Genomic DNA, 21,518 nt, shown 5'->3' on the forward strand with positions numbered 1-21,518 from the left:
ATAATGCAACTGTTGAAATATCACACCATTTTATTGTGGCTTTCACTTGGGTGGGCCAAGCCTTTCAAAGCTGACATAGCAAGGTGAAAAATTAAACACGCTTCACTACCTAGGATTCTAAGTAATTCATTGCAAGGCGGAAATGCAGCTCTGCAGTCCATTATTTCTGTCTGACTGTTAGTGATATTCCTATTCTGTCAAGAATTTAATCAGCCTTAAAGACAGAACTGCAGCCTTCATTCTGAAAACCTTGCTTTTTGTTGAATTAGAATATACCTAACATTTTCTAAAGGTAGGGTGTCTTAATACAGGCTAGCTATAAAAAAAAAAAAAAAAAAGCATTGAACAACACATCCAAGAGTGCAGACTAATGTTTCAGTGTTTTGCTCTGAAACATCATTCTCATTTTTGACTGATAAAATGGAAGAAAAAGACCCAGATCTCCCTGCATCATTAACCCTTCTTTCTGTCCTCTGTCTGTATAGGGCCTTAAAAATCTACTCCAAATGCTACTCCAGTACAGTAGGCAATTGGAAGACATTACATTATGTTCCATTTTGTACTTTACAACCAAGTCATTGTGAAACAGGCGATCTCACGTCACTGTTCTTTGTGGAATAATGGTCTGGTTGTGCAGTCACTGTGTAGACAAGTGAAGCAGCCAAGTGAAGCTGCTATTATGCACTCTGTAACAACAGCTGACAGGTAGCCTTGAGTATGCAAGGCTTTTTTGTATATAAATAGAAAGGCAACAATACCCAAATATCCAATGTTATCTCCTCAGTATTTTCCAGAAATGTTTTGGGTTCTTAAATCAAAGTGTTTTTGCCTGTTTCTTGTGCAGTTTGCCACTGCAACCTCCCTCTCCCATTCCAAAACCCACCTATTCAAAAATGACATCCATTACTGTGTCTGATTGATTTTAAATAAATACATGAACAAAGTGAGCACCTGGCCCTGCTGATATCTATGGAAGCTTTTACACCAATTTCAGCACGGTCAGGATTTCACCCTGAATATGCATTACACAACCTCATACCATGTATGCCCATTCCTTCCCCTTCCTCACTCCTTTTGTGCAATGTTCTCTCTCCCTATAACACATCTAATTTAGCTGCACTTAGAATCTTGCAGCTTATCTGCCATATTTTACTAGTTTGCAAATTGCTATGTACATCTATAGTATGATTAATAAAATAATCATAAAAGCATGGATGTAGTTTGGGGGAGGCCAAGGGGTTTTGCCCCCTACAACCTGCAAGCCTCAGTCAGGTATGGAATTTGCCCCCTGATGCACAGCCCTGTTGGCTTGATTGGAGCTGCCCCCACAAATACAGAAGTCAAGTTATGCCTATTCATAAAAGTCCAATGGAAGTTCAATGTCACAGCTGAAGGACTGCATCTTAAACAGAACCCACAACGGACTGTTGCACCAGCACTAGGTATAAACCCAGCACACAGCATGGGATCTGAATCTATGACCCTCTGGCAAGAGTGCTAGCAACTGAGACTTGTAGTCCAGGATCAAGTCTTTACAAAGAGATGTTGCACTTACATAATTCATTATGTCAGACTTCAATATTCAAATCAAATGCATACAAAACATTTTAACTAGGGCTGTCAATTAATCACAGTTAACTCACACGATTAACTAAAAAAAATGAATTGTAATTAAAAATTTAATCAAAAAGAACCTCAGTTTTAAATTGCACTGTTAATAGAATACCAATTGAAATGTAGTAAATAGTTTTGTATTTTTTCTACATTTTCAAATATATTGTATTCTGTGTTGTAATTGAAATCAAAGTGTACAGCGCTCACTTTATATTATTTTTATTACAAATATTTGCCCTGTAAAAATAACAAAAGAAATAGTATTTTTCAATTCACCTCATACAAGTACTGTAGTGCAATCTCTTTGTCGTGAAAGTGCAATTTACAAATGTAGATTTTTTGTTACAATAACTACACTCAAAAAAACAAAACAATGTAAAACTTTAGACAAACAAGTTTGTTAACATTTATGGGAGATAATGCTACCCGCTTCTTATTTACATGACCTGAAAGCGAGAACAGGCGTTTGCATGGCACTTTTGTGGCTCTCATAGCAAGGTATTTACATGCCAGAGACAAATGTTTAGCGTGGGCCCCTTCATGCTTCGAACACCATTCCAGAGGACATGCTTCCGTGCTGTTGACGCTCATTAAAAAAAAAAAAATGCATTAATTACATTTGTGACTGAACTCCTTGGGGAAGAATTGTATGTCTCAGCTCTGTTTTACTCATATTCAGCCAGATATTTCATGTTACAGCAGTCTCAGATGATGACCCAGCACATATTGTTCGTTTTAAGAAAACTTTCACAGCAGATCTGACAAAACGCAAAGAAGGTATCAATATGAGATTTCTAAAGATAGCTACACCACTTAACCCAAGGTTTAAGGATCGAAAGTGCCTTCCAAAATCTGAGAGGGATGAGGTGTGGAGCATGAGTTCAGAAGTCTTAAAAGAGTAACACTCTGATGCTGAAACTACAGAACCCAAACCACCAACAAAGAAAATCAACCTTCTGGTGGTAGTATCTGACTCAGATGATGAAAATGAACATGCGTCGGCCCATACTGCTTTGGATCTTTATCAGCCAGGATGCATGTCCTCTGGAACGGTGGTTGAAGCAGGAAGAGACATATGAATTTTTAGTGCATTTGGCACATAACTATCTTGTGACACCAGTTACAACAGTGCCATGCAAATGCCTGTTCTCAATTTCAGGAAAAAGCACTACTCCTGAGGGAATTCTGCACCACTGCACATGCGCAGAATTCATGTCCCCCGCAGCAAAATGACTTTCTGACAGGGAAGCTGCAAGAGCAGTCACAAACCACTCCCTAGCAGCGCAAGTACATCATTTCAGGCACCCAGAGCAGCCAGCGGAGAGGTAAATCACTGTGGTGGCTCCTACCCTGACCTGGGATCAGCTGCCTGCCTCACACCTGGTGTGCCTGGCACAGAGAGGCAGGGCCCCAGGGTGTTTCTGGGGCAGGCCCAAGCCTTGTGCTGTGTCCAGGTCGGGTACAGCCTCACCACTGAGTCCGTGTCCCAGGGGCGGGGGTGGTGGGGCTGCAGGGTGATCTCCCACCTTTGTGCAGCCCGTGGCCTGTGCTTCCCACTGCTATGCTGGGACCTCTGCATTTATTTATTGATAAATAAAACTTTCAGAATTTTAAAATATTGTGAGCATAATTTTTTGGCATAGAATGACCTCAGGAGTAAAGCACCTGGCCTGAGGCCAAAGGCAGAGAAGTCCTTGGCATGTCACACAGTTTTTCATTTTGTTAGGAGCCTAAATAAAATACAGCATCCCCAGGAAGGGGAGAGACATTTTCATTAACTCAAGTGTCCACTGTCTCTTACCATGGGGAAATCTGGGCTCTATTACAATATAATTTATAACCTGACTGTGTCCCCGTTAAGCGTTGCTGCAAACGCTATTACCACACATTGTGTTGCTTATCCAGCACCATAGACATTTACTATTAGAAAGTCTCCTGGTTTATTGCTCTTCAGAATTTGAGACACTCATATATATCCGGGTACTTATGCATCCCTCTTGACTGTAGAATTCGAGTGCCTGTCTGTAACAACATTCTCTGCCTACACGCGAGAGCCTCACTCAGGGGCCACGTCATGTTCTGAAAGGCCCAGCACTTAAGGCCTTTCAGTGAGATATAAGTCACTTCAACCCCTTGCTGGTGGATGTGTCAGGAATCCTCTTGTTAGTACTAATGCACATTTACATCATGTCTAGAAATACTCCAAAGCATTATGGACTACCTACTGCACACGCGCATACACACACCCTTCATGATATTACTGGTGAGACAAAACGATAAAATTAATAGGAGTAATGACTACAGAATGGCCAATCACTGGGAGAAAGCCAGCCCTGCTGCCACTGACATAATAACCCAACGTCTACTATTTAACTCTTCTTCATACCCCCAACCTCTAAACCCCATCCGCAGCACTTACCTGCTGCTTTCCAAGCTGCAATGGAATTGCATTGCTCAGGACTAGGAAATACTTTTCCTGCTTCCCATCCAGTCACCAAAGCAATGGGACCTAACATCAACAGACCAGAACCTCAGTTAACTATCTCGAGTGATGCTTTCTAATTGATTTATCCTTACTGATTCCAGCTCTGTGTAATCAATTCTGTTGCACTGCTGATTGTGCTCCCTCCCATCACTGCCATTTTTTGGATTATGATGCCATTTAATTGTGTTCAATTCCTCCTAATTAATTCCATTAACTGTGTTTACAATTTGAGTAATGGATTGCCTTCTAATCTGCTCACTCCTTTCTAAACCTGATTGACAGGAATGTGGCAAGGCATCTCCTGGCTATTGGTTTATGCCCCCTTAATTCTCCCCTACTCCTCCACAACCCCACTTTCCCAGCTCACCTGCCTCCCAACTACTATGTCTCTTGTTACTATAAATTCTCTTTACACCTCCACCTCTTCCCTTTGGAGTCATTTGCTCTGTCATCATCCACACCCCTTTGGCTCCTCCCACAATCTCCAGCATATTTTCCCTCTCTCAAACTCAGACCACATCTCCAAAAAAATGGCTACTACCCATGATCTTTTCCATGTCCTGCTCTTTCCATCTCCTTGCTTCCTCATAGACTCGGCTCTCTCACTCTAATGCCCTATCTGCCTTCCTACACCATACCCATCTGGTGGTGGTGGCAGCATTGAGATCATCTTGCTCCCACTACCACTAATTCCAACTTCTCCTGCCTCAGTCTTTTCAGAATACCTGGCTATTCTGTTCCTCCTCTCCGTCTGTTAATCTCCCCGCTCTTCCTCTTAGATTCCTGGTTTCATCCATCTGCTTCTTCCAGTTCTCCAGCATCGTTTTCTGTAACTTCCACTTCCATGCAGATAACCCCTCACGTCCTCTCACTTTCTGTGCCTCACTTTCCCATCTGACCTACATGTCTGGATCAGTACCTCACTTATGTGGTCACTTGACCTAGTACTAACCCAAAACTGCTCTTTCACTGACCTCCTCACCAAATTCTCTCACTCCCCTTTGCCTTCAGTCTCTCTCAGTCCCCCAGCACCCTAGTCCTCTAATGACCGACAAGCCATCAATACCTTCAACATCCTCTACCAGCTCCTTCCTCTCATTTGTAATCTGTACTTAAAGCTCTAACTCCAACCACACTTCTATCTGACCCCTTTGCCCCTAGTCTTTTTTTTTTTGGGGGGGGGGTGGGGAGGGGTGTCTCTGCTGTCCTGCCAACTTACCCAGCCCTTGTATCTATTCTTCTCTTCCTGTGACCCTGATCCTGTTGGATAGAGAGGTGTGAGGCGATCACTAATACAGCAGATAAATTGAAACTGTAAAGTGTGAAAAAAGGAATAGTTTAGTGAAATAGATTAATTTACTTTAAAGAAAACTACATAATAAGATCCCAGGAATGTCTCTCAGAAGCCTAACATGTCCACTGAGTCCGTGTGAAGTGATGGAACAACTATATGCATAGCTAAGGGCTTTTTTTGTTCAGACTATCATGAGGTTGAATCACTATTATCATCCAATTTTTAAGTTCTTGGTCATTTTGACTTTATGAATTATACCCGGTTGGCATACAGCTACAGTAAGATATGCATCTATGCAATACCAAAATCCTGGATCACAGTGATATTGGTAACTCAGTTACCACACTTACTCTATAGCTAATTTACATGCAACAATTTCATTGGTGGGATGGGTAAGACTGCACAGACGGTGGATTACTTGACCCAACTGCCATCCCCACAAATTGCTCAGCACAACCCCCAAGACACAAATCAACACAGCCACCCACAATAATCCCAAACACCACTTATGTGTTGAGTCTGTGTGAAGCAACGGAAACAGCTACAGCACGGTTGAAAACTCTTTTTGTTAAGAATAGCATCGAGTTCAATCATCACAGAGCCCTGTGAGAACGAGATGGAATGCTGGAGCCCAAAGGTTCGGTGACAGTTGGAATGCAACAGCTGATCAGAGAAAGAGTAACGGCTACATGGGTGACAAAGAGGTGGCTGTACCCCCAGACAGGGGGTCCGCTCTGTGCACAAACTTTGAGGAATGCGTACTCGTGACACTACATGACCGTGCGTCAAAACAAGAGCTCCCATTCCCCTCCTCCCACAAACACATGACTTTACAAATTACACCTCCATGACAGCACGGGTTTCAGCTACTAGCCTCAAATATTTAAAAGCCACAAACATGTCCTGATTTTGCCAGACTTTGCATTTTTAAAGCTTTAAAGTTATTTGAGGTTTGCGCCACACCTAGCATGGAACATTAAGAAGACTACCCAAATAGGTCTGCACGAAGGTTAGAATGCTTCCCCTCAGTCTTGGGCACCTGGTTCAGCAGAAGCCACTCACTCTTCCACATACAGAGCAAACACTATATTGGCAACTGCCATTACAGCAACTGGAGAGCTGAATTTAGTATTGGAGGAAATGAGGGGAAGGGATAGAGAGGAAAATACCAGCACAAACCTGCTAAAATTAACAGGGTAATGGTTCCCATCACTTTGTTTTGAATTATTAACAAAGTTGTTTTAGTGATGAGTGTTTCAATTGAAACATACAAGTACATGCATCTAGAAGAGGGCCATAATACTCCACACATGTATGCCATTCTCACACAACAAGCAGCCCTGATGGAACACAGCACTGGACTTCAAAACAAACACATCATAAAGGTATTCACCAATAGATCATCCATCCAACTGGATCAGCTAAAGAGCCAGCTGGTGTCTGCCAAACACATATAACCAATCCTGGTTTTCATTTTTAAAGAGTCTGTGTTCACTCATCTAAGTTACTGTCTGTGGATTTTATTTGTTCTTTGAAGTTGACAAAACTTTTTCCTTAGTACAATACAATTACCACCAGCAGACAGTAGTCCATTACCAATCCAAAAACACTAACAAAAAGAAATACAGCACAACCATACTACAGATACAGGGCTCCCTTTCTGCAAAGCTAGTCCTTTAACAAATCCAGATTCAAACAAAAAAGAGACAAGTCCAGGAACATACAATTAATCGTCTGTCCAGAAGGTATTTTACGAAACACAACAACCACTCCATGGCCTACAATAAGGACATCGAGATGAGTCTGGCTCAAAATAGTAATTTAACAAATATCATTCAGTACTATTCATTATTGCCCATGCAATGAATGAGCAAAACCTAGACCAATTATTCTGATATCAGTAGCACAATGGCAGAATCAGCAGTTGAGAAGGTACTGCTCACCACAAGTCCTTGTTTTCAGGTGCTTACAATTTTTTTTTAAAAATACCCTTTAGGCTGATATTTTTCATACTTGTTCTCACTGAAAAGGCAATTTTGGGAGGGCAGTTCTGTGAAAATCTTGTTTAGCAGAACTAGGAAAGTAGTCCTGGGTGGGACTCGGTGGATTGGGACATGGGGCAAGGATAAAAGTTTGGGTAAGAATAGGCCAAAGTGTCAGACCTACTACAAGCAGACACAACTCTGCTAAAGTTAATGGGGTTACGCCCATTTGCAATTGATCTCAACTTGGTTCATCATGTTAGCCCAACAAGATACTGCAGTGCTAAAAGAGTAATTAACTGATTTCTCAGTTCCATACACTGATGCTCACGCTTACGTATCCTTACTTATGTCTAGTCTTTCCCCCACCCACGCTCCAAGGCTATGTCTACACTACAGAGGTAAGTCGACCTACGCCAGGCCGAGTTACCTCGGGGCCTAAACCTCGGGGGGGGGAGGGGAGAAGAGGGGCTGACAGGAGAAACTCTCCCATTGACTAACCTTACTCTTCTCATCAGGAGTCAAGTACAGGGGTTGACTGGAGAGCGATCTGCTGTCGATTTGGCGGGTCTTTCACTAGACCCACTAAATCGACCGCTGGTGGATCGATCTCAGAGCATCACGGCTGTAGTGTAGCTGTAGCCTAAGTTCTTATTGATGCACTGTATCATCTACTGTTGTAATTGCTTTGCAGGGAGATATTTGTACAAATGACACTCAAAATTAGACTGCAATGTCCCAGTAAAGAAGCAAATAGTGCCACCTTGTGGTAACTCAAAAAAGTCATCTAGTAGACTGGACAAGATTTTCAAGTAAGTGATTTTGGGCAACCAACTTGAGACCCTTATCAGGGCCTGATTTTCAGGGGTTGGGAGTTCAGAACTTGCTGAAAATCAGGCCCTTTCATGGTTTTTCAAGTTGAGTATCCAAGAATTCGCACGTAAGGCCAGAGGGAACCGTTTTGATCTAGTCCAGGGGTCAGCAACCTGTGGCTCCAGAGCCAAATGCGGCTCTTTCGTTGCCCCCTTGCCGACAGCCAATTTTTGAGGGAGTGTGAGGTGCAGGCTCTGGCCGGCAGGTGCTTACCACAGGCGGCTCCCGGCTGGCGGCACAGCAGGGCTTAGGCAGGCTGCCTGCCTGCCCTGTCCCCACGCCACTCCCAGAAGCAGCTGGCTGTTGGCATGTCTCTGCATGCCCCTTGGTGGGAAGGGAGCAGCAGGTCTCCATGCACCCCCCATGCCCACAAGCACCGCCCGCTGCAGCTCCCATTGGCCCTGCTGCGCTGCCAGCTGGGAGCCGCCTATGGTAAGCGCCTCGTGGCCAGAGCCTGCACCTTACAGCCCCTCCTACACACCAACCCCCTGCCCCAGGTCAGAACCCTCTCCTGCACCCAAACTCCCTCCCAAACCTTGTACCCCCTCCTGCACCCCAATCCTCTGCCCCAGCCCAGAGTCCCCTCCTGTTTATATTCAAATTCAAACAGCTCATTACCAAGGCAACTGTTGCCTACCAATAAAACTCTTGGAATTTCTTGTGAAAAGGAAGCAGATGTGCTGTCTTTATTAGTATGTTCCAACATCCAACAGTTTGAAAAAGTCTAAAGTCAGAAATAAAATAGATCAGATAAATACCTTCAATCAAAAAAATGACAACCAAAAAGAGAAAGCTAGAAGATGAACATCGAGAATTTCAAAATGATTGGACTGAGTCTTACGCTTTTATAGCAAGTTCAGCTGGAGTCCCATTGTGCCTCATTTGCAATGAGAAACTATCCAACAATAAGCAATCAAACCTAGAAAGACATTTTGAAAAGAAACATTGGATGTTTTGCTGAAACCTGTCCAGCTGGTGATGCGAGGAAAAAAGCAGTACACGAGCTCCGACGCAAAGCAGAGCAAACAAGATGTATGTTTGCTAAATGGATGAAGGCACCAAGTGGAACTGCTACTGCGAGTTTCATGGCAGCTCAAGAAAACGTCAAATGGGGGAAGCCATTCACAGATGGAGAATATGTGAAAGAATGTTTCATTAAAACATGGGGGTGAGGGATAGCTCAGTGGTTTGAGCTGTGGTTGTGAGTTCAATCCTTGAGGGGGCCATTTAGGGGACTGGGGCAAAAATTGGGGACTAGTCCTGCTTTGAGCAGGGGGTTGAACTAGATGACCTCCTGAGGTCCCTTCCAACTCTGATATTCTATGATTCTATGATCTGAGCACCTCTTCAGCAATTTTAAAAACAAAGATGTAATAGTTAGAAAATTAGAGAAATGCCATTATCTGCGAAGACTGTAAAGGACAGAACTATTAAGATGGCCACAGACGTAACCAGCCAGCAGATTAGAGATATTAGATCAGCACCAGGTTTTTCTATTGCCTGCGATGAGACATGTAATGTGGATGACATCGCTTAGGTTGCCTTACTCGGCAGATACGTTAATGATCAAGGTCCTCAAGAACAGCTGATCGCATTATTGTCACTCAAAGGACAAACTCAAGGCAAAGATATTGCATCTGTTGTCGCTGAATAATTGATACAAAAAGATATTGACATCAGCAGAATAATTTCTATTGCTACAGATGGAGCACCGAGCATGAAGGGGGCACACAAAGGTTTCGTTTCTTTACTTAAAAAAAGTATGGAGCATGACGTAATTTCATTTCATGACATAATCCACCAGAGGGTGCTGTGTGCACAAAACTTTCCAGAGGAAATCTCAAAAGTATGGAAATGGTTGTGCAGATTGTTAACAAAATAATGGCAAGCGCACTCAACAGGGCCGTCCTTAGGCATACGCAGCTGCGTAGGTCACCCAAAAAATTGGGGCACCACCCTCGCTGGCTGTGGCACAGACTCCTCTCCATCCCCTCTCCAGTTCTGGTCCACAGGCCCCTCCCCTCCGGCAACTCCCTTCTCAGCCAGCCAGCTGAGGGCTCCAGCTGGAGCGGGGCCTCATGGGGCCAGGAGTGAAAGTTTGCATGTGAGTGAACAGGGACGGGCCAGGCAAGCCTGGGAACAGAGCCGGGGTGGGGGGGAATACCTGGAGGCTGGAAAGAGATGGGGGAGCCGAGCTCGGGGGGTAGAGCCGGGCATGGGACATTGGGGAGCAGGGGGAAGGAAGAGGAGGAGCCAGGCTGGGGATTGCTCCAGGGAGCTGGGCTGGGAAGGGAAAATGTGGGGGAGGTTCTTCGTTTGGCAAGCAGCAGGGCCTCCTAGGGAGCAGGCTGGTAACCCCGTGGGAGAGCAACTGTTCCAAGCAACCCCACACTGTATCTGCACCTCTCCCTTCTTCTGCCCACATGCGCTGCCCCACTGGCAACTCCCTGAAATCTCTCCTAGTCTCCTTTTCATTTCGCCTCCCTCTTCTCTGACGCGGAGGATCCCCTTTAGACCGTCACCTTTTTCTCTCCTCCCTTCCCCAGCAGGGATCAGCAGCAGCAGGCTAGGAGGAGGGAAGAGACACACACAACCAGGGTGGAGAGGAGGGAAAAGGTAAAGGAAAACAAAAGAAACTGGTGTTTGCTTTTCCTGCCCATTCACAATATTCCAGTATCAACGGGGGGAAATGGACACTAAGGGTATGTCTGCACTTACATTTTATAGCGCTCTAACTTGCTGGCTCAGGGGTGTGAAAAATCACCCGCCTGCGCGCAGCAAGTCAGAGCGCTTTAAAGCGCCAGTGTAGACAGGCTTTGAGCGCTGAGAGCTAATCCCCTCATGGAGGTGGATTACCAGGAGCACTGGGAGAGCTCTCTCTCAGTGCTCGCGAGCCACCACACTCGCACTTCAAAGCGCTGCAGCGGGAGCGTTCCCACAGCAGCACTTTGAAGTTTCCAGTGTAGACATACCCTAAAACAAAAGGAGGAGAGGGGTGTACCTGGAGCAGAAAAGAAGCAATCAGGGCTGCAGAACACAAGGCAGGAAGTGACCTCTTAGCTGGGGAAGAAGATGGACTCGCACTTGACAAGGCTGAAGTAGCTGAAAACTTTTATTTAGGGAAAAGGGACATGATTTTTTTCTTGTGGATCCAAGTATCTCCAGGGCTGTCTCTCAAGCTGGTAGCATTTTGAACGAGGGAGAGTTCTAAACAGTGCAGAGTTGAGTGGGATTTTAAAGGTCCCTTCAAGAATGCAGCTCCTTCTTCCTCACCCGTGGGAAAGACCTTTAAAAACGGCCTAAATAATCCAAAACAAGAGCCACTGTTCAAATGAGACTTGGCTGATTATGTTACTCAGGGTTCTTTCAACCCACAGCTCTTGGTAACTTTTACTCTGTGTGAGGTGGTGTCAGGAAATAAATCAGGGGAAACGTGGCTGGTAAACAAACAGGACAACACAAGAGTGCTTTCACTTCAAGCTAAGCTTTACTTAGTCTCAAGCACTTACACATGTCTGCAAAAGGTTAGTAAAACACCCCAACCCTTGATAATTACCAAAGCTGAGTGTGGCTCTCGAGTGACACAGCGGCAGGCTTCCGGTGGCCAAATCTTCCGTCTGCTGGTGGGGACTGCAAGATGTATTCCCTCCTGCCTTGGTTAAGCTAAGCCTGCTGACTTGGCTGCTTTTAGCAATAAGCCAGTGTTTCCCAAACTTGGGACGCCGCTTGTTCAGGGAAAGCCCCTGGAGGGCTGGGCCGGTTTGTTTACCTGCCACGTCCGCAGGTTCAGCCGATCACGGCTCCCACTGGCTGCGGTTCACCGCTGCAGGCCAATGGGGGCTGCAGGAAGCGGCGGCCGGTACGTCCCTCGGCCCACGCCGCTCCCGCAGCCCCCATTGGCCTGCGGCAGCAAACCATGGCCAGTGGGAGCCGCAATCGGCTGAACCTGCAGATGCAGCAGGTAAACAAACCAGCCTGGCCCGCCAGGCGCTTTCCCTGAACAGTGGCATCCCAAGTTTGAGAAACACTGCAATAAGCCATAGTGGTTTCAGGCACTTTACTCATTTGCTGACATCTCCCCATACTGTTACGGCTCCAGCCCCACTGTTGAAACTGCATGCTGAGTTATACCCAGTACAATCCCACTGAGGCGTGTGTGGCAACCAGGCGTGTAAATCAGGGCAGAAAAAAAAAAAAGACTGGTGCCTGACTATAATTCCTTTTCTTATTAAACTGCACATCAGAAGCACCTCTGTACTTTTCAGGATTAGAGGGAAATGCTCTGTTTTAGGGAGAATAAAAGGCAATTTGGGAGTTGATGGCTCAGAGCAGTGACAGGCAAGGGCCTGTATGAGGGCTGGACTCAGCCATTGGTATCAGCTATTTCTTTTTTGTCATTCAAATGGATTTTGGGTCAGGGCTGACACCCCAGCCATCACGTAAAAGGCTTCGCTTTGGCCTTTTGACAGGCACACAGCGGTATCTCACTGCCAGGTCCCTATCCGAGGAGGGGAGGAGCGATCTCCCACCTGCATGCAGCCATTGGCCTATGCTTGCTACTGCCATGCTGGAGCCTCCACATTTATTTATTGACAAAATTTGCAGAATTTTAAAATATTGTGCACAGAATTTAATTTTTTGGTGCTGAATGGGGGAGGGGGCTGTGAGAGGGGTGCTAGGCAGTGGTCTATAGGTGGGAGATTGCTGGGCATAGGGATCTGCGGTGGAGATTTCTGGATGAGGGGCCACTGGGCATGAGGGTGCAGTGTAGCAGGGCACACTGGCAGCACAGGGCTGGGTTTGGGGGCACAGGTGGGAGGAAGTGCAGGGGTTGGGGTGAAGACGGTACAATTAAACTGTTTTAAAGAAAGTGCAGACTGCAAGTTTTCCAGTACTGCAAGCTCATGTTTGTGTTGCTATGAGCAAGTCAGACATAGGGGCACCAGTTTAATAATACTGCATAAGGCCCCATAAATCTTAAGGACGGCCCTGGCTCTCAATCATCAGCAGTTCTGCGAGCTTCTTCGAGAAGTTAACAGCCAATATTCTGATCTTCTCATGCATCACAAGGTAAGATGGCTTTCTAGAGGTGCATTCCTGGTGAGGTTTGCGTCACGTCTTGAGGAAAGTAGGGTGTTCCTCTGAGAAAAGGGCCTTAAAGAGGTGGCGCTAACAGATCCTTACTGGCTGCAGAAATTCAATTTCATGGTGGATTTAACTTCTCATTTAAACATGTTGAATCGGAAGCTATAGGGAAAAGGAAATATTGCAATTTCACTTTTGGAAGAAGTTCTTTCATTTGAACGAAAGCAGTCTTTGTTTGTAAGGGATACTGAGACGGGCATGTTAGTGCATTTCCCAACACTGAAGCAATACAAACAACCAACTGTGACACTGATGTTAGGTTCTTTGCAGAAACATCATCAAAATGCTGGCTGCATTTGCTGACCAATTTCACAAGTTCAGAAGGGAAAAGGCCACTTTGTCAGTTCTGTTGAAACCACGTGAAGCTCAAACTTCTGCATTTAATTTTTCAGCATTTGTGGGAATCGAGTGCAATTTGAACTTGAATTAACGGACTTGCAAGACAAGGATTTATGGAATTCAAAATTGAAAGAGCTTGTCACTGAACTTGAAAATCTGGAAAGGCAGAAATCCACCCTAGGGCTACAACACAAGTGGTTTGAAATGGACGACCTTAAACAGCAAGACCAGATTATATGTGACATTTGGAACTGTCTACCAGATACGTACAGTCAGCTGAAGAAATACACCACTTGGGCTTCTCTCAATCTTTGGTTCAACGTACTTCTGTGAACAAGTGTTTTCCGACATGAATTTAATCAAAAACAAACTGAGGAGCCAACTGCAAGATATTAGTCTCGAGTCCTGCTTGAAAAATGAAAATCACAGCATATTCACCAAACATTGAGCAACCTTCTAAAGATGTCCCACAGCAGAAGTCACATTAAAAGTATTGGTGAGTAGTAATAACTTTAACACGTTCAATTATTATTAGTTTATAAATTTTAACTCTACAAATAGCTTTGCGTGTGATGCGGCTCTCAAAATATTTTGGTCAAAGACAAAAACAAAAAAATGGCTCCTCTTCCCTGAAAAGTTGCCAACCCCTGATCTAGTCTGACCTCCTGCATAACATGCAACAGATACAAATATCCACTCTTGATTTAAAATATCCAATGATGGGGAAATCCACAACAACTCTTGGTGAGCTGTTCCACTGGTTAATTACCCTCACCATTAAAATGTGTACCTTATTTTGGGTATTAAGGCACCTAAAAAACAATCACCTTTGAAAATCTTGACCATTATTTAAGCACTTACAATGCATTATGGTCCCTAAGCAGATGGGTACAAGACATGTTAATAGACCCAGAGGTGGTTCTGTGTCACACTACTTGGGTTTAAGTAGTTTTCTTAATGGGTGACATTTTCATTGATGTGTATCAGTGTTTTGGGCCTCAGTGAAGATATTAGATGTAAAGAATCTTCTCTGCAATTAGGAAGAGAAAATAAAGCTCAGACTAGTTAATTCTCTTCTTGTGCTAGGAAGGACTCAGCATTGTGTGTTATGGATTGGTTTAACAGTACAGCTTTGCCATAGGAAAATCAATATAGTAACACTCCTGGTATGGACTATTTTCCTAATTCTGTCAGCTTGTAGTTCTGTGAAACTCCAATGCAGTAAACTCAAATACTGGAATAGAAGAAAGGGAAATGTACACATTCTGTTGAGAACTGTTTTCTAAAATGAAACACAGCACTGACAGAATGCAGGGGATTTCGAAGAAGTACAGCCAAGCACTGTGAGCCAAGGTTACATTCTGAAAAGAAGGGGCCAAAACCAAGGGAAGGGATACCAGTGGTATAGAGAAGTTCCAACTCTTATCCAAGCCCTGGATAAGACGGCTCAAGATATTTAAGTATAACGTGTATAGTTATTGAGCACGTTAATATCCAGGAGTGGAAGCGCTGATGACAATACAAGTTTTACCTGATTAAGGACTGGAAGCTTTGACCCTCCAACTTTTTTTCCAAGAAGAAGAGCTGCCCAGAGTTCCTGTGCCTGTTTATTTTCCTTTCCTGCCTGCAGTGGCCCTGATATACCTCAGAAGTCTCAGTTTTTTCTCAACTTTAAATGTGGAATTTTCTTGGTGGTTGGTTTTAAAGTCTCGTAAGAACCGCAACTCAGTCACCATAGTGTTTTTCTTAAGAGCCTTCTGGAAAGTAACCAGTCTTTAAATAGAAATTAAAGCAGTATTGCTAACTCATAATTTGGTCATGACTCTCATGATAATTATTGTTTTTCTGAAAGCCCCAGCTCCCGGAGTCAAGTGGCTATGTGATGATTTCAGCCGTCATTCTTAAAGAAAAAAAAAGTTAGTCTCTAGCCCTTGTGGCTTCGGAGAAAATGTCAAAATGTGACCCCAGTGCACCCTAAAGGCTCAAAAAGCAGCAGGCAAATAAAAAGAACACCAATGAAGACAGACCTAACCCTACACACACAGCTATACAGATACACAGTCAGCTAATGTCTATGTTTTCTGAAAAGAAAAAAAAAAACACACCTAGAGTTTTCAGTTGCCTAAGTAGCCCCTGGAATCACACTTAAAGTTGCCCCCTCCAACCAAAATCTGAAATGGCGCTCCTCATCATGGGCCCATGCTGCTATACTTACTCCAGTTGACTGACTCATTAACTGCTTCATGTGACACACTTAAAACAAAACAAAAAAAGACAACCCACATCCCTTTTATTTTTGCTCAGTGTAGGAGGAACCAAGAAGGGTGAAGAGCACTAATATCTCTGCCACATGAGGTATATGGGTTTAGGTCTCTAGCTCTCCAGGCCGACAATGCATGAGTGTGAAACAGGGGCAGCAGCTTAGCTCCTAAAAAAGGCCATCTCAAGCATTCTCCTTCTACCTGATTCAGGAATGAGATCTTTGTAGTGGGGAATGCAGAGGGGAAAACAGTCATCTTGAATTGGCTTAACTCCCCAATGAAAATAAAGTCGCATAGCCAATTAGAATACCTATGAGAGTAAAGGTGCTGAAGGTTATTTGTATTTTGTCAGCCAAGCACTCAAAGGAAATTTCTTGGAGTTTCCTTTAAGTAGTTTTGAAATGACATCATAGGTTCTAGGTAACATTAGTTACTTCCCAACAGCCTTTTATTTAGTATATATCTTAAGTTGTTGAAACACACACTGAAGAAATAAATCATATACACACACGCTAGTGTGTGAAATATAGAATACAATCTTGACCAATAGGGTGAGCACTCTACTTCTGGAGCAATGCTTCCCTTTTCCACGTTGGTTTTTCAGCTGCAATCATTGAATCAAAACCCCCAGCAGTGCCTGCAGAGCTCTTGACACTAAAAAGACTTAATATGCTAATGAAGATGGATGAATATGTATAACTTCAAAGTGAATTTTGTGTGTTGGTGAAAGATGCAGGGTTAATAAACAATGGAAATGAAGCCTTCTGTTTATCCATAGCACAGGTACAATATGGGCAGTGCAAGTTTCCACACAGTACCCTGCCTCAATCCCCTTACCCAGAGGGATCACCCATCTCTGGGGCCTAGTGGCTAGTGTGGTCCCCATGCTGACTTGATGACCCGTCCAACAAGGATGGGAGTCAGTGTAATTTTTAATGTGAATACCTGCCCACTAGCCACTGAGAAGCCATTGTTAAATGACAATGACTTTCAGCCTCTTTTGTGAAACACTAATTTGGGGTGCATATCCCATAACTAATTCCAAAAACTCACACTAATCAGTTCCATTAACTTGATTGGGACCAGACATGTGAGTTAAGGGTTTGAAGAATCTGCCTTTGAAAGTGGCATAAAATTTAGGGAATGACCTTTATACTTTTATTTAGTGGCATTTATGGAAAAACTGAAAAAGAGAAATCATAAGGGTCTGTTAGTTAACTCTGAAAATGTCAGCCACTTTGAGGTGCCTTGTATTTCGTCCTATTTAAAATCCCACTTGCTACATATTGATAGTACATACTAAGCACGGAGACCAGTGAGCATTTAGGTGAGAATCACATGCAAGATCAGGTCAGGCAATGGCTAAGGGACAAATTCTGTGTTTGCAACTTCTAGAGACTTCAGTTTCCTGGGCTGTCGAACAGAACTTCGCTCTTGGGGACAGGGATTGTCTTTTTGTTCTGTGTTTGTACAGCACCTAGTACAGCAGGGTCCTGATCTGTGACTAGGGGTCTTCGGAGCTAGCAAAATACAAAGAGAGAATCATCTTTCACCAGCACTACATTCACACCAACAGAAGACAGAGTGCACCACATACTGGGTCAGCAAGGCAGTCTAGTTTCAACATGCTGCATTGCCATTTCAGAGATGCAAGTTCATGTCCCACTTCCTCCCCCCTCGGCTGGCAGCACTGAAGTGTATGTTCGGTCCCAGGAACAAGCACCTTGTGATGTTCTCCTGCAATTCCTATAAGTGCCTCAGAGGGGGTTTGTCTTGTACCTGAGGAAGCCATTTCCAGCTCTCCTCACAGAGGATGCCTACTGAAGACAAGAAGTTTGGTACTGCCAGTTTAAAGTATTAATACATACATTTAATCAACTGGTGCAACAGAAACTGATTTAAAATGGGAGTGGAGGGTAAATTGGGTGTGTTAAAAAAAGTCACAACTCAAAAATATATTTGAGAATGGCAAAGTGATTCCACAACAGAATTTAGAGAGCTATCGACACCTCAGGACAAAAACTGACAAGCATGCTACATAGAGACCACTCTGCTAACTGTGCAATAGATCACATTTTCTGTATTTTAATTCCCTATGTTTATTACTAGGGGTATTTGCATGCAAACAGGATCTCTGCCTCTTAAGAGTCCACTAGAGCTTGCTGCTCATTCCCCCCTTGAAATAATAACTGGCAATGTGCAAAATCCAAGTCTTCTCCTCAACAGCTTAATGGGAGTCACAAGGATAAAACGTTAGGATTTCAGGTGAGGATTAAGCAGCAGAAGCACGGCTGACAAGTGGAATCCTGGTTTTCCATGCAAATTTTCCTAGCAATTAAAGAAGATGGGGGAGGGGAGGAGGGGACATTAATCTCCCTGGACATTTCATAGAAACACACCTCATTTTATTTTTTATGTTGGAAGACTGAATGGTTAACAGCCTTCTCCAGAAAACAGCATCATGTTCAACATTCAAGAGAGGCCAGATGGTTTTCCTTGCAACAGATACATGGGTTGTTTTGTTTTGTTTTTTTTAAGGGGGCGGGGGGGGAAAAAAAGGAAGAAGTAAAGATTTGCTGGCACAGAGAACCTATTGATGGATGTCAATTATACAGGACAAATTGTTCAAGGACTAGTCATCCAAGTACAATTATAACTTCTACAATGCACCAAGGTCAGCAAACCCAAAGGCAAATGGCAAAGGAGATACTGGCTGACTACATTAAGCATTTCTTAAATTTGTCTAAGATTTAATAAAAGTGGATTTTAATAAAACAATTAATTCCCAGTTTCCTTTTCTTCACTGATTTGAGCTAGGTTTCAAATCTGTTCTTCCCTCCATGTAAACTACACACACACACAGCGCAAGATTTTCCCAGGTGCATGCCAAATTGTAGTAATACTTAGCTCCTATACAGCACTTTTCATCATTAGTTCTCAAAGCGCATTGCAGAGGAGGTCAGGATCATTATCCCCATTTTACCCATGGGAAGTGACTTTCCAAAGTCACCCTGCAGGCTAGTCGCAGAACCATGAATAGAACCCAGGTCTCCCAAGTCCCAGTCCAGTGCCGTATCCTAAGTCATGCTGCTTTCAGTGATTTCAGTGCAAGAATCACACACATTTTGTTTTACAAATACAACACTTGGGCTGGAAAGACAGGATATAATTATTTATTCCATGCAATATAGTCTAGTTTGCAGCTCTGCCCAAGAGCCAGATGTCAGCATGACCTACATGGTCGAGCCAATTAAATGGCTAAAGACTTCCTAGCAAACTGTATAATTTATTTATTTATTTTTTAAGGGGAGGAAGGGGCTGGTCACCAGTGACCTAGTGTTCAGTTCTCTGCACGGTCTTATGTGGGATTCAGGTTCCATTTCCTCGTCTCTGGATTCTTGGACTGGCAAAGGTAGAGTGCACCAAACTGGTAACACTTCAGCCCTTTGATGACATTCTCCCACACCATTCAGCAACATTATAGCTAGTTATGAAGCAGTGCTGATAGGCTTTGAAGCAAGTCACAAACATGGATTATTTTGAGCACAGGGTCTCTTTTCTCTCCTGGGAATACCAATCCAAATGAAGTGTCCTCACTTATCCCTTTCCCTCACCTCCACCCATTTGCTTCCCCTGCTTGCCCACCTTACCTCCCTTTTGCTGGAAAGGATCCTTCCAAGGCCACTTCTGCTGCATTCATCCACTTGCCTCACCTCAAAGCATAACCATACAGAGCTCTAAGGAGCTTCCCCAGAACAGAAGCACTCCAGCACCGCAAAACTCAGAGCCTAGTCTATAACACTCTCAATCTCTATAGCAGGGGTGGCCACTTACTGACCCTCCAAGCCGCATACGACAATCTTCAGAAGTTCAAGAGCCAGGGTGCACCTACCAGGGCCTGGGGCTTCAGCCCAGCTGGTGGCACCTGCCGGGGCTCAGAGCTTCAGCCCCACTCCTGCTGAAGCCCCGAGCCCTGGCAGGCACGCCCCACGGGGCTGGAACCCCAAGACCCCCCCACCCCACTGAGCAGAAGCCAGAGGCACCATGTGGGGACAAGCCCCACCCCTCACATTTTTGCCAGGATTTGCTGGCCCCCTTGGTTACATGGTGCCACATGGCCCCCCACCCTGAACGGCAGCTGCTGGAGCCGGCAAGCTGGGAGCTGCTGCAGCAGTGGGAGAGGCATGGCAAACAGCCGAGAGCTGGAGGGAGAGGCCACTAAGAGTAAGGGGGAGGGGGCATGACTCAAGCTGTTGGGGGGGGGGGGGCAAATCTTTAAATTGTGCCTCCCACTCCCTCCACGTAAGTCCGGTAGGCAGAGATTGAAGGAGTCGCGGGGGGGCAGAGGGGACTCCGCAAGTCGCACTTTAACTATAAAAGAGCTGCATATGGCTCATCCTAAGCCACGGTTTGGCCACCCCTGCTATATAGCATGCAGGCAACACCAAGGTAACAGACAGACATGGTGCTCCTATCAGCAACACACTCAGAAATGTGAAGTATCACTTTCATACAAAGTACCAGAAAAGCAACTGAGCAGCAGGGACAACGGAAGGGTCAGCTCAGAAAGGGGAATAGAACAAGCAAAAGAATAAGGATGGGGTGAAGGGAAGGAAGACGATGTGGTGGGAATAAAGGAAATGAACTGATACTAGGGGACACTATTATGTTCCATAGGCGCCAAAGGGTACTTTCTTTCTCTCTACCCATTTTCCAATAGCCTCCAATAACAAAAAGTCCAAAACAGTCTTAACGTACTCGGACCAGGCTGGGCAACCTAACAACTAAACCAGATCTCTAGATCTCTTGTAATCACAAAAGCGTGTCCCTGGCCTCTGGGAGAGGCAGAACTTCCAACATTCCCATTATGCCATTGCCCCGGCTCACCACTCCTCAGGATAGCAACAGCAGTTTAGGGCTTATGGGTGCAAGGCATAAAACATAGATTGGGGAAAGAAGGGAAGTGATTAGATCATCAGGAACCTGGACTCTGATAGAGATGGGGTTGTGTCCCCCACTGAGTTTCCTAAGGGGAAAAAGTGCCCAGGGGGGCAGGGGGAAGAGAACGGAAAATTCTCTCTTACCTGTCAAAAGGGGTTGGAAAGTTGGAATCTCTTGCAATTTTATCACATCAGGATCATTGCTTACGTTCCGCGAGGACTGTGTTCCCGGAGCCACCACCACAATATCATCCATTTTAGCTCGTTGCTTGGCTGGAGAAGGAGATGCTGTGGGGAAAAAATAAGTAAATCAAACATTTAAATGAATAAGGCCGTACAGTGCTAACTCTGTCACTACTGATCTGCTTCATCCTTTGTCAAAAAATATGACTGTGGTGTGTGCACTCTGTCTATATTAAAGGTTTTCTATAGCAGACACCACTGGAGTACCTAGATGCCTCCCAGGTAAGTTAAATGGACTTCATAGTGCTCTTCTACTTTCACTGGTTATAAGAGGTTCTGCTTGATAGCATTATTCCAGGGTTTTTTAAAAGTCAATGGAATGCAGAATAAAGAATATTTGTT

General features: G+C 44.4%; 1 protein-coding gene across 1 annotated transcript in view; it reads right to left on the reverse strand.

Annotated features, from left to right (window-relative positions):
* The window catches only part of BORCS5 (BLOC-1 related complex subunit 5), a 131,889-nt gene that overhangs the window by 108,394 nt on the left and 1,977 nt on the right, over nt 1-21,518 (reverse strand). The window contains exon 2 of the mRNA XM_073315644.1: nt 21,078-21,221. Coding sequence (XP_073171745.1) covers nt 21,078-21,221 — 144 coding nt within the window. The remainder of the gene's footprint in view (nt 1-21,077; nt 21,222-21,518) is intronic.

Source organism: Lepidochelys kempii, chromosome 1, assembly GCF_965140285.1.
Source record: "Lepidochelys kempii isolate rLepKem1 chromosome 1, rLepKem1.hap1, whole genome shotgun sequence".
NCBI lineage: Eukaryota > Metazoa > Chordata > Testudines > Cheloniidae > Lepidochelys > Lepidochelys kempii.